The sequence below is a fragment of the Macrotis lagotis genome, chromosome 7, assembly GCF_037893015.1.
Source record: "Macrotis lagotis isolate mMagLag1 chromosome 7, bilby.v1.9.chrom.fasta, whole genome shotgun sequence".
Taxonomy (NCBI): Eukaryota; Metazoa; Chordata; class Mammalia; order Peramelemorphia; family Peramelidae; genus Macrotis; species Macrotis lagotis.
This window is the reverse complement of record NC_133664.1, coordinates 66,342,213-66,354,998: the sequence shown is the minus strand read 5'-3', so window position 1 is coordinate 66,354,998 and position 12,786 is coordinate 66,342,213. Positions and strand designations below refer to the sequence as shown.

General features: G+C 36.4%; 1 protein-coding gene across 2 annotated transcripts in view; it reads right to left on the bottom strand.

Moving 5' to 3' along the window:
• The window catches only part of ACBD5 (acyl-CoA binding domain containing 5), a 48,953-nt gene that overhangs the window by 21,883 nt on the left and 14,284 nt on the right, over positions 1-12,786 (bottom strand). For both annotated transcript variants that reach the window (XM_074193043.1, XM_074193044.1), the window contains 3 exons: positions 7,324-7,449; positions 6,426-6,626; positions 3,969-4,075 (listed from right to left, as the gene is read on the bottom strand). In XM_074193043.1, coding sequence (XP_074049144.1) covers positions 3,969-4,075; positions 6,426-6,626; positions 7,324-7,449 — 434 coding nt within the window. The remainder of the gene's footprint in view (positions 1-3,968; positions 4,076-6,425; positions 6,627-7,323; positions 7,450-12,786) is intronic.

Sequence of the window (12,786 nt, the reverse complement as noted above, 5' to 3'; positions counted from 1 at the left end):
TGGTTCTGGTTATCTTCTCCTTCCTCATTTTTCTGGGCTGAAGAATCATAATCTCTTTAAACTATAAAAAGGTCGGCCTAAACTTTGACCACTGAAGTTGGCCTTTGAACCTTAGCTTATGAAGGGAAACTAGAATGTTTAGGGAACCCCAACAACTTTGAGGATAAGCTCAAGGAGGACAATCATATCCTCCAGAATGTCCAAAAAGTGCTTCAATCAGACCTAGAATTCTGGATGAATGAATCAGGTGCTGATTTTATGTTCTTATTACTGAGCTACTAAGAACAAGTTGCAATGACATATGGCAAGAACAGAAACAAACAAAAAAAAGGATAAAAAACCAGAGGAAAATGAAAATGGCTCACATTTTCCTATATATAAAAAGTGTTGGGGGGCAGCTAGGTGGTGCAGTTGGATAGAGCACCGACTTTGGAGTCAGGAGTACCTGGGTTCAAATCTGACCTCAGACACTTAATAATTACCTAGCCGTGTGGCCTTGGGCAAGCCACTTAACCCCATTGCCTTGAAAAATCTAAAAAAAAAGTGTTAACTGATATGACACATAATTTATTTTTCTATAAGCTTATGTCCAAGGGGCAAAATGGTGTCAAATACACAGGCCACACCACTCCAGCCTGAACCAGACCATAATGTAACTGGGAAATGTTTAATAAAATAAAAATACCATAAAATATAGATAATGTTTACATCTTGGTTTTCTTTAAGATAAGATGTATGGCCCACAAGAATTCTTATTTTTGCTGTGGTCACCCTGTAAGACCCTGAGTCTCAAAATCTGTGAACTTTAGCCTGAATGCCTGTAAGATCCTGAGTGTCGAAATCTGTGAACAATAGCCTGAATGCCTGTAAGACCCTGAATGTTGAAACCTGTGAATTGTTGCCTAAATTCTGCCCCCTAAGTCCCTGCTTGGTCAGCTAGCTGAGTTTCTGCCAGATCAGCTCCTGAAGATTCTGCCTGGTCAGCCCTCAGACCGGCAGGGGGGCTTCTCCAAGGACCTGCATCCAATAAGAACACGCCGCACCATTTCAAGACAATCAGCAGGCAGACACTTGAAACTCCCCGACCAAACCATATATAAGGTCTTTCCTCACTTTACTCAGGGTTCCAGGATCCTAGTCCTGACCTAGGATGGAACCCTAGCTCGAGCTAGTTTAATAAACCCTTGCTATTGCATCTCCATCATGTCGAGTGCCTCTGTTCTGTAATTGGGGACATTTCTCGGACCTTAACAACCCCTGCTTCTATTTGAATTTAATATCCTTGGGGTAGTGGCTAAAGAGACAACCTCTAAGACATGGAAGACTTGTGTTCAAGTCTTGCATAGGACACATATTGGCTGTGCAATCCTGGACAAGTCCACTTAATCTCTCAAGATCTGCTTATGGGCATCTAGTGATCTCAGTCTCACTTCAGACACTTCCCAGCTATGTGACCCTGGGCAAGTCACTTCACCCTGTTTGCCTCACTTTCCTCATCTATAAAATGATCTGCAGAAGGAAACAGCAAATCACTCCAGTATCTATGCCAAGAGAATCCCCACTGGGGGGGTCATAAAGAGCCTGACACACACACAAAAAATATTGAACCACAAGATCTGCTTCCCTTGAGAGAATTTTGTCACTGAGACTTTTCAATATAAATGAAATTACAATGGGGGGGGGGGGAAGCTGACATTCAGTAAGTGCTTGAGATATTGTTTATTAAGGTCCAACAGTAGCCTGAGGTGGTTGACTGCACTTTTGATTTCTTCATTATTTCTTTCCTGAATGATCTTGCAAATTCAATTCTACAAACTTTAAATGCCTGTTATGCAAAACTGACTAAAAGAATTCATACAAGAAAGATAAAGGTGATGAAATGCAAATATTTTGGTTTACATTAAACAATGAATTTTAAAAAGACCTTAAGGCTCATTAACAGGTTAAGATCTACCATTCTCTTGTGATTAAACATTAAATGTAATTATATACATTTATATTCAGAAAAAATACAAATATTCTGCCCTCAATAGATAAAAGATCACAACTATTTTAAAACCACAGAACAGGTAGAAGAAACCACTTAAGATGTCCTTAAGATCATAAACATTATGGTTCAACTTGCTATTTAGTCTAACAACTTAAGCCAAACCAAACAGAAGGCTTGTCTGATTACTTTCCATAGACTGATTAAACTATAAGGTTGTTCTGGAAGAATTTGGCCAAAGTTGCTTCAACACCAAGTGAGAAAAAGAGCAAATGCATTTCCCCTACAAAAGGAATCAAATTTCTGCTTAACAACAAGAAGGGAATGATACTTTCAGTGAAGAAGAGAATTTCATCAAGAAATAATCAGGACATCACAAGGAATAGCAGACAAGATTGAATGGGATCCTGCATTTTTGAAAAAGTTTTTTTAAAAAGCACAGGAACTTGATTTATGAGACATTTCAAAATGTAATCTTTGGCCAACCTGTTCTTTTTTTCAAAGAACTAAAAATAGGAGCAGTTAGGTGGCACAGTGGACACAGAACCAGCCCTGAAGTCAGGAGGACCTGAGTTCAAATCCGGCCTCAGACACTTAATAATTACCTAGCTGTGTGACCTTGGGCAAGTCACTTAACCACACTGCCTTCCAAAAAGGAATTAAAATTTGAAGTCAAACACTTTGAAGTAAGCAATGAAAAAGAGAATAAATACATAGAACTTATGCTATTCTGGATTATTCTCGATAATTCAGACTTCAAAAGTGGAATTTCTGTTTGTCCTGTCAATACAATCCAATTAACTATTTATCAAATCATTTCTATTTAGTACTATTAAGATAGATATAATAAAAATATGGCAGATCTTAATATCTATCAAACAATAGAATACCTATAGTTATCAAAAGGATTGGAGAACTCAGTTTTTTGAGAAAAAAATTTTAACTCTCTCACAAAAACTGAAAGCTAGATTCAGTTATGCACCCAAAGATTGGAACATTGGCCCCAATGGCAGGAGGATCTGAGCTCAAAAACCATGAGCAAAAAAACAAAACAAAACAAAACAAAACTGTGAGCAAGTCACTTAGCCTCTGCCTGCCTCAGTTTCTTCAACTGTAAAAGGAGACTAGACTTAGTAATCAAGGGCATTAATTTTTTTGTTTTGTTTTTTAGTTTTTTTGCAAGGCAATGGGGTTAAGAGACTTGCCGAAGGTCACACAGCTAGGTAATTATTAAGTGTCTGAGGCCACATTTGAACTCAGGTTCTCCTGACTCCAGGACCAGTGCTCTATCCACTGCACCACCTAGCTGCCCTCAAGGGCATTATTTTAAATGATATAACATTTATAAAGCACTTGGCTTCACATGTGCCTGCCACACTGTAGGGGCTTATAAATGCTTATTTCTTCCCTTCCTATGGATTTCTTCTCAAGAAAAAATGTCAAAACTATTTTTAAAGGGAGAGAAGAACCTACAAATTTCAAACATTAGCAGCTCTAAGGCAATTTAGTTCTCCAGCTACTCTTAAAGATCATAAAGCAGAGAAATTTGGGACAAAAAAAAGAGCAGTTAGATTATTTTTTCAAAGAAATTTTTGCAAACATATTTCTATTTTCAATTTCAACAATCTGAAGAGATAAACTAGAAAACATGAATCTGAATTACACACAAAATCAAAGTTTAAGTCAAATGTTTTGCGACTACTGTTTCTTTCATTGCTTCAAAACACACATAACTGAGACCTTTATCTTAAAGAAGTCACCACTTCTCTAATTCATGTCACTGACTATTTAACAAGTTGAAAATTCTAGAAAATTTAAATAATTATTAGGAAAAAACAAATGTTTTAAAATTAAAATAATAAAATACAAATAACTTAAAATTTTAGAGGTATGTTTTCAAAGTGATGAACAGATGTTGCACATGTAATTTCTGATGAACCACTTTGAAAATTTACCTATCAGAAAATATTATTTTTTTTACCTCTTCTTGTCCAAATTGCTCCATAGAGTCACAGTAAACTTCACTGTCTGAATCACTTGTCAAATGCTGAATTCCTGAAATATCTTCAACATGATCATCATATGTGCCTGAACATAAATAAGAAAAGCTAGGTTAGTCTGACCATACTCTAAGAAAAGAAAAATACGTTAGCTCAATTATCAAAAGATTTTTTGTAAAAACTAATATTCATTCAAATTTCCAAACAGGAAAAAATACCTACAGATTAATTTAAATTTAAGCTTTTTTCTCCTAATTTGCCAAAGTCTTAAATGAAAGTGATGATACTCATCTGAAAAGATTTCAAGTGGTTTCCACTATAATAGAATATAAAATACTGATGAGATAAAGTATTACCAACAACATAAAGATTGTAGGAGAAACTAGCAAAATGCAAAATGAAGACTGGTCAAAGATTCTCCTGGGATGAACTTGAACTTTGCTTCTGGTCCTATTAATAAAAGGTTTTTCAACATAAATTCTGTAAGTGACTTAAGACTCTAGTTTGTTATTTATGAAGATGATATTCCTGTTCAGCTCTGATAAGGGTTTTGATTTGGTTTTTTCCTAGTGGCAGTGACAAATAAACTACCCAAATCTCTTGCCTAATCATTGTTAATAACATTTGGGAGAAGCCTGGTTAGATTTAGAAGTGTAGTCTGGGACTTCAAAAGAGAAGTTAACTAACTGCCCATGACCATGGCCCATTCACATCATACTTGAGCTCACTTTTCCTACCAATGAACTAGGATATTTTGAAATCATGAAATAAAACTTTAGTGAGTCACAAAGTCTTATGAGTCACACTTTCCATTTGACAGTTTTTTAATACAAAAGTAAAGATCAGGGAAAAATAACCAGAAAGACAGAAGTAGGGTGTATGCTAATGTGTTTGTGTACATGCTGAGAGATGTGGTGAGTGGGTAAGACTAAACCAGCTTATACTAGTGCCTGGGAAGCATCTATGTATCTGTCCCACACCCAAAATCACAGGTAACACATGTTGTTGGGGAGGGGGAAGAGTTGGTAGTATACTGAATGGAGTGATGGATTTGGAGTCAAGACCTGTATTTGATCCTGTTGCTTACTAGTTTGTGACTATGGGTAATTTTAAGCTATCTCGATCTCAATTTTCTTAATGTAAAATGGGGATAACACCAATATCAGAGGGTTGCAGGGAAGTGAAAATGAGATAATATGCACAAAGCATTTTAAGAATTTTTAATCAAAATTTGAAAAGAGGCAGCATAGCTCTGTGGAGCAGGTTGATTAGCTCCACATCAAGGAGACCTGTCAATCATATCCCACCTCTGACACATACTAGTTAACAGTGTGATCCTAGCAAGGTCACTTATCTTTCAGGGCCCAAGGCCACTTTCTAAATCTACCAGTTGCTGATCTACCCTGGTAGAGGGATTTCCTTTACTGGAAGTCCCTACCTGATGAAATCACAGGTTTCAATAATAATGCCAATAATAAAAATGAAGAAAACAGCAAACCACTCCAGTATCTCTGCCAAGGAACCCCAAATGGGGTCACAGAGAGTAGGGCATAACTGAAAAATGACTGAACAACAATAAATTTGCTTTCTACAAAGACTATCATAGAATCATATTCTAACTGGAATTATTAATATCTAAAAATACCTAAAATTGTCAATGCAGTTACATGAGTTGAAGCTAACAAAGTATGTGAGGTAAAGTATACAAAAAAACTCCTTAGCTGAGCCAACAGGAAGCCTCAAATGCAATGGTCAGCCACATGGAGAGCACTTAAATTACATAATGTTATTATTTCTTATTTCCTTCAAAGCTGCAGTTCAGGAGTTAATTGATATTTAGATTCATGTTTAAAGAGTGATGGAGGACAGGAACAAAAGTAAATAACTACAAAGGTTATGTTTTAGAATGTAACACAACTGCAGAAAATTCTACTTTCCAACTCCTCAAACAAAAACATTTTTAGCTTAGGCCCAAATACTAATAGCTTTCAAAAGTACAATGTAATTCCTCACATATAGATTCATGTGACTTGTCTCTTTTTGGAAATTACATTGTTAATAATCTATTACCATATACATGTAAAAGTGTCAACTTCGTATTTTTTAAAATTCAAAGTGGCCTAAACAAAATTTTGAGCAATTTCTTTTAGAAACTGACCATGAACTAATATGGAAACATGTCTAACATGATTGTATATGTATAATATCAGATTATATTGATATCATAGGGAGAAGGGAGGGAAGGAAGGGAGGAAGAAAAATATGAAACTTAAAATCTTACAGAAAGTGAATTATGAAAACAATCTTTATATGTATTTGGAAAAAAAATAGAATTTAAATTAGGGAAAAAAAGAAACTGACAATGAAATGACTGAATCTTGGGATATCTCAAGTCTTGCCTAAGGAGAAGGAATACAAAATTAGTAATGCTTTAATACCTTGACAAATGCTGACAGTAGGTTGTCCAGTTTCTTTTAAATTTTGGTCCCCATTTTTTACTTCTCCAGTGCTTGAGTCATTTAGGGAAGAATTGGCATTGATATCACTTGGTATATCTTGGACAACACAGTCTTTGTCATAACCATTAGCGAAAACAATTTCCAAATCTTTAATGTCAGTTGGCTCTGGAATCACTTTATCTTTTTATATAGAAAAGAAATGAAGTACCAGTCAGGCAGTCAACTTTTGATCATTCAGAAGAAAAGTATCCATACAACCAGGCCTTATCATTCCTAGGGATTATACTCCTAAAGCAGTTCCTTTTAACTTAGGACCATAGCATGCTTGCTCATGTGCACAGAAGTTCTACACTGGCTTCAAAACTATCCAAACTTCCTCTGTGACCTTTGAAACCAGCTTTCACCATTATAGAAGAGGAAAACCCTCCTCTAAAACATCTGGATTTGTAATAGAAGTGTACAAAATTTTCTACACCTCCACCTCCATATATAGTATTTGGATAATGTGGAAAATCACACAACACACACACACACACACACACACACACACACACACACACACACCTAGAGAAACATACATGCAATTTAACAAAAGTGTGACTCTTTACCCAAAAGAATTCTTCTCTAATGGTGGCATTTCTACTATCATGGATGGCCAGTGGATGACCTCTTTTTGGACTAAGGTGCTTTTCTCAACACCTCTCAACTCAAACCACAGATGTTACTTAAATAGAATAGGAAGCAGACTCCCTATTCTGCAGATTCATTAAGCTGGCCTATTAGAATGAGAATTCTGGCCAATTTGGGTTTTGTGGCTGACATCATAAACATCACCGTGTTTGGCATGTTGAATTACTAGAAAAACTATCATTTTTACTTTGCTTGGCTTCTTTTACTTCTTCTTGGATGTCTTCCTCTTCAGATTCAGCTCCACTATCACTGCTTTCAGCTTTCCCATTTACAGTTTTGACTTTTGGAGTGGAAGACAGAACATTGCCAAGATCTAAAATGTAAAATAAGACATTTAATTTAGAAATCCTTAACCAAATTAGTCACTAATTCTGTAAAAGTCTTTAAGAATAACTGATTGTGATACATATTACAAAATTTTTCAAATATAGAATAATTATATCTTACTTTTGCCTATAAAATATTACATTCGAAACTTCTGTTCTCTCCTTTTTGGGATTAACATCAACAAAGTAATGAAGAATTCTCTTTAAATTGATTAATTAGGTCTGTAATGTGTCATGCTTGCCATGCTATTGACAACAAAAATGCATTATCTTTAGTTTGTATCACTTGTAGCAACACTATAGGGAAGGTTATTTTCAGAATCAACATGTTTAACACTGGTTAAGGTTAGATTTTTTTTTTCTACCCACAGGTTACTTTCAAAACTGAAATTCCTTCTATTAAGTCTACTTAGGGGCTTTTGAATAATTGGAATAAATAAAGGAAACCTCTGAGTACATGTGACTCCATGGTAGCAAATTAGGTTGTTATGGAAGTGTATTAGCTTCTGTGTTATGTTCCTGTTAGACTAGCTGCTCAGGAAGTGTTAGGTTCCTGCTGGCTAGCTTATCCTTACCCAGGCAAATGTTAAAGAGGCAGGACACAAGAAGACAAGGGAGACAAGGATGATAAGTTCTCCTTAAAGTTTTCCTAGTTCTCCCTAAAGTTCTCCAAGATCTCCCTTTATTCATGAGAATACAAGTGCTTAAATATCCTCCCCAGTCCCTGGTCCACTCCCACTCCCATGGCACTCTTCACTCAACCAGTAAAATAATGCTCTGGTGCTAGAGGACACCAGGTGATGAAACTTTACAGTACTCCCACACACAACAGCCCCTTACACTTCTGCAGGTCATTAAGGGACCAAAGCAGTGCCCTACACATCCAGCTTTCTACCAAAGAATTTTTAGATGTTTGCAACCTTACCAAAAACCTCTGACAAACTAGAGAGCATTGAGGAGAAGAGGACCAGAATGGTAAAAGGCCTGTGCCGTATAAAAAAATCAGTTGAAGGAATTGGGATCTAGAGATCAGATTTAGTAACAAAGAAGGCACCAAGAAGAACATAGCCCAAGTATTTAAAGACTCTTTTACCATCCAAACAATTAAAACTCTGGTGGACTGGCCACATTGTTCAAATGCCAAATAGACACTTGCCAACAAGACTATTTTATGGAGAACTCACACAAAGCAAGCACTCAGGAAAAGTGAAAAAAGGACATTCTCAAGGTCTCTCTTAAGAATTTATGGAACGGGGTGGCTAGGTGGCACAGTGGATAATGGAGTCAGGAGTACCTGGGTTCAAATCCAGTCTCAGACACTTAATAATTACCTAGCTGTGTGGCCTTGGGCAAGCCATTTAGCCCCATTTGCCTTGCAAAAATCTAAAAAAAAAAAAAACAACTTATGGAACTGATTGTGTAACATGGAAGACCAGCCAGTATGACATGCCCTCATCACAGAGAGGGCTGCACTCTATGAGCAAGGCAGAATTAAAGCTGCTCAAGGAAATGCAAGATGCACAAATTTAGAGTATCCACCCCAGGTGTTCCCATGGTCTATTTGTGCCTGACCTGTGGCAGAGCATTCCAAGCTTAGATTGGACTGATCAGCCAAAGTTGGACACATCATAGGACTCTAATGTAGTGATGTAGGTTTGGTCCTCTTTGAGAATGAAGAACAACCAAACCAATGTATACAGGTCATTTCCTGAATCTCTGTCCCATATAGATAGCTTTCTAATCTAAAAACAAGCACATGAAACACAGAGCCTAAAGCTAGAAAGGCTGAACTTAAGCAAAAAATCTGGGTGAGCCAATTTACTGTTTAACTGTGCATAGATGGATTTAATAGAGAATAGCTCCTGCTGATATAGGAAGAGGTCAATATTAAACAGTTTGGTAAAGTACAATTGTGCTATCCCTGAATGGTTTACTTATCATCCCAGTGGAAAACAAATAAGCTAGCTGTCTGAAGATCACTTTCAACACTAAGATTTATTGAATATTAGCAACAACATTCAGTTCAAGATCTCCAAATTGTATGAAAATTATAAATATTAAACTCAACAAATAAGGAACAATACTTTTGCCTACTCCACAGTGTTGTATAGGTTTATATTATTTTAATATATTATTTTAAAGTATTTTGTTTCCTGGCATAGAAGTACATATGAATTCAAGGAGAAAACCTTCAAACAAATGATCACTATTTAAAAGATTCCCATTTGTCTTCTCAAATTCTGCCTTCCCTCTTCCTTCTTTACTGGGCAATGATAATGGAGCTCTTCCAACACATTTACTCACACATGAGTTGAGGAAAGAATCAGGAATACAGAATGGGTGAACAGAAAGTGCACAGTTCAGAACCTGACTAAAGAGTCTAAACTCAGTCATTTTGGAAGCTATAAGCTGTCAACAAACACTGGAAAGCAAGTATTAGTGAATATCCAGTTTGTACTACCTACTCTGCTCTGACATAAGCTCTGAATAAGCCAAAATTATGGAACAAGACTAAATGATTTCTCAACAGAATCCTGAAAAACAGTTAATACCTGTTAAACACACATCTCAGACTTCAAAATCCTCAAAAGGATTTAAACCCATCCTGGTGGCTTTGGGGTAGAATGGAATATCATCAAAGGAAAAGCTTAAGACTCTTGTAGAAAATGTGGTCATTTCTGATTTTGTGGCATCTCTATGAAAACCTCCAGACTCCTGATATATAAAAAGAGTGCCAGACTTGGAATCAAAGAGTCCTGGGTTCAAGTCCTATCTCCAGCACCAATGAGCTTTCCAATCATACACCATTCAGTTTGCTCCTGAGCTCCAGGGTCTTTAATCTGTACAACTGAGATCCCAATATTCCTCCCACTAGCCATCTTAGAGCTTGTTGCTGGGGTAAGCACTTAATGGCCACAAATATGATAAATCGCTATTACCAGTTTCACAATTCACATGCCAACACACTACAAACAAAGGCACTGTTCATAGGTATCTAGCTTAGACCTGGATAAGATGTCTTCATTTCCCCTGTTATTACTTTGATGTGTGGTCTCCTAGGTACTGATGTACCATAAGGATGGCACAGTATTAACTTACCTTACTCTCTGAAGGGAGTCTTGGATTGAGTTCATTAAAACAGTGAAGATTCCTTTAGATCTAATTCAAATGAAAAGTACTATCTACCCAATCAGTCATTCCACTTCCTGAAACACCTCAGTGTTCCTTGGGTTTTGTTATACATATGTGGACATGAATCAAAACTGTTCAGCTTGTAAAATTTTGATCACTACAAAATGTAGCAGTACAGAAATGGAGAGTGGATGGTAAGGGAAAAGGATATGCTCACACTTAAATGCAATGATTTTTAAATTTGTCCTTTTTATTTCTCTGACATTGGTGGGATTTTTGACTCAAACAGAGTGGACATTAAAAAGGTTAATCTAAGTTTCGTAAATTGAGTTTTCTGTTTCAGTGGAATTCTTATAAAGCATTGTAAGACTGGCTTAACTTGTTATGAGATATTATCAAGCTTGCCTAACTGCTCTGGCAAATGTGCTAAGATAGATTCAAGATAAGTTCTCAGTCTTTAGTAATCTGAGGAGGCAGCATGATACAATCATTAGTGGACCATCTTGATGAATTAATAAAGTATATAAACCAGCCAAGTAAAGAATAACTCTGATATTACTATAGTTCAGAGATCTGATAACTCCTAGCACAAGTTCTTAAAATTTAATAAAACTTAATAAATTAAACAACAAATAGCTGTGAAAGGGAACAGATCTACCAGCACTTCTAGAATCATGTGATTTGTGAAGATGAAGTCAGGAAGAGATGCTGCCTCTAGATAAAGGATAGACATGCAGACACACAGACAACATTTTAAAGGAATACTGGGATTGCTTTTAAGAAACACAATTTAGTTAATTCAAAGAAACACAAATTAGGAACTAATTCAAAAGAATAGAAATATTAAGGGAGTTCAAAGAAACATTTTAGGAAATGAAAGAATAAAAATAATATTGAAATTAATAAAAGACACCAATAATAGTTTACCCATATATTTACTTTTTTATCTCTTTTAAATATATATATATACATGTATGTATATATATAGACATATATTCAGCATCAAGAGCATCCCTGATCAAAACATGAAAAAAACTGTTGAAAGCATCTGATTTTTTTCCAATGCCAGAGTCTCCTCCTAGGAGAAACCAGTTTGTCTCGTCTAATACCTCTTCACAGAGAGAAGATTAATTCTTTATGCACAGATACAATTCTTCACTACTAGCTAGTAAACATCTTGTCCTGGAATTCCATTCAAGATTTTCCAGAATCTAGTGTCACCAAATGCAATTCAATTATTCAAACATTAAGTGACTTATAGGATGCCACATCAGTCCCTGGGGAACACAAACAAAAAAGAATCAGTCTCTTACTTCAAAGAGCATACACTTTACCAGGAAAATATAATGGATACAAAGATAGGTAAATACAATACAAATTTCAGGATGAACAAAACACTAATAGATGAGGAGGTCATGGAAATCAGAAAAGGCTTCATGTAGGAAGCTCTCCCTGAGCTAAGCTCTGTAATATGAGGACAAAGAGAGCACAGATTACCTTCCACACATGAGGGGAAGTGGGAGTAAAGGGACTGGAGTGGGAATGCCAGATTCAGGCCATAACAACAGATCAGCTGACTGGGACAAAGAAGGTGTGATGAGAAATAATATAAAACACATCTGGAAAGACAGGGTGGAGTGATACTGTGGAGGCTTCATGGAAATGCCAGGCTGAAGTCGGTATCATCCTGGAGGCCACAAGATGTGCTAGGCTTCTGAGAGTATTTGCAGTTGTGCCTTAGGAAGACATGTGGGGGTCAGACTGCAGTGAGGAAGTAGAGTCAAGGATCAGAGCCTTTTTCCCCAGCCCCCATCACTCTGGGAAGCCAAAGTGGCCTCTCCTTCCCATTGGACTGATGCAATCATACTCCATCTCTGCCTCTAGAAATCCAATCTATCCTTCAAGGATCCCCTCAGGCACAACCTTACTTCATCCAAGGAGCCTCCCAAGACCACTGCAGTTGGCCTTTCCTTCTTTGGACAGTGGATTGTATTTTATACTTTTCTAATGCAAATAACTGCAATACAAATATGATAAATACAGATATGTATGTAGTATGTCACTTATTAAAAATAAAATGAATTTTTCACTTTTACTTATAAGTTGGCCTTATAACTCTGAAACCTAATTTCTTTCATTCCAACCTGAATAGGGATCTAGTACATGTACAACTTATTAGGAATAATGCCTCC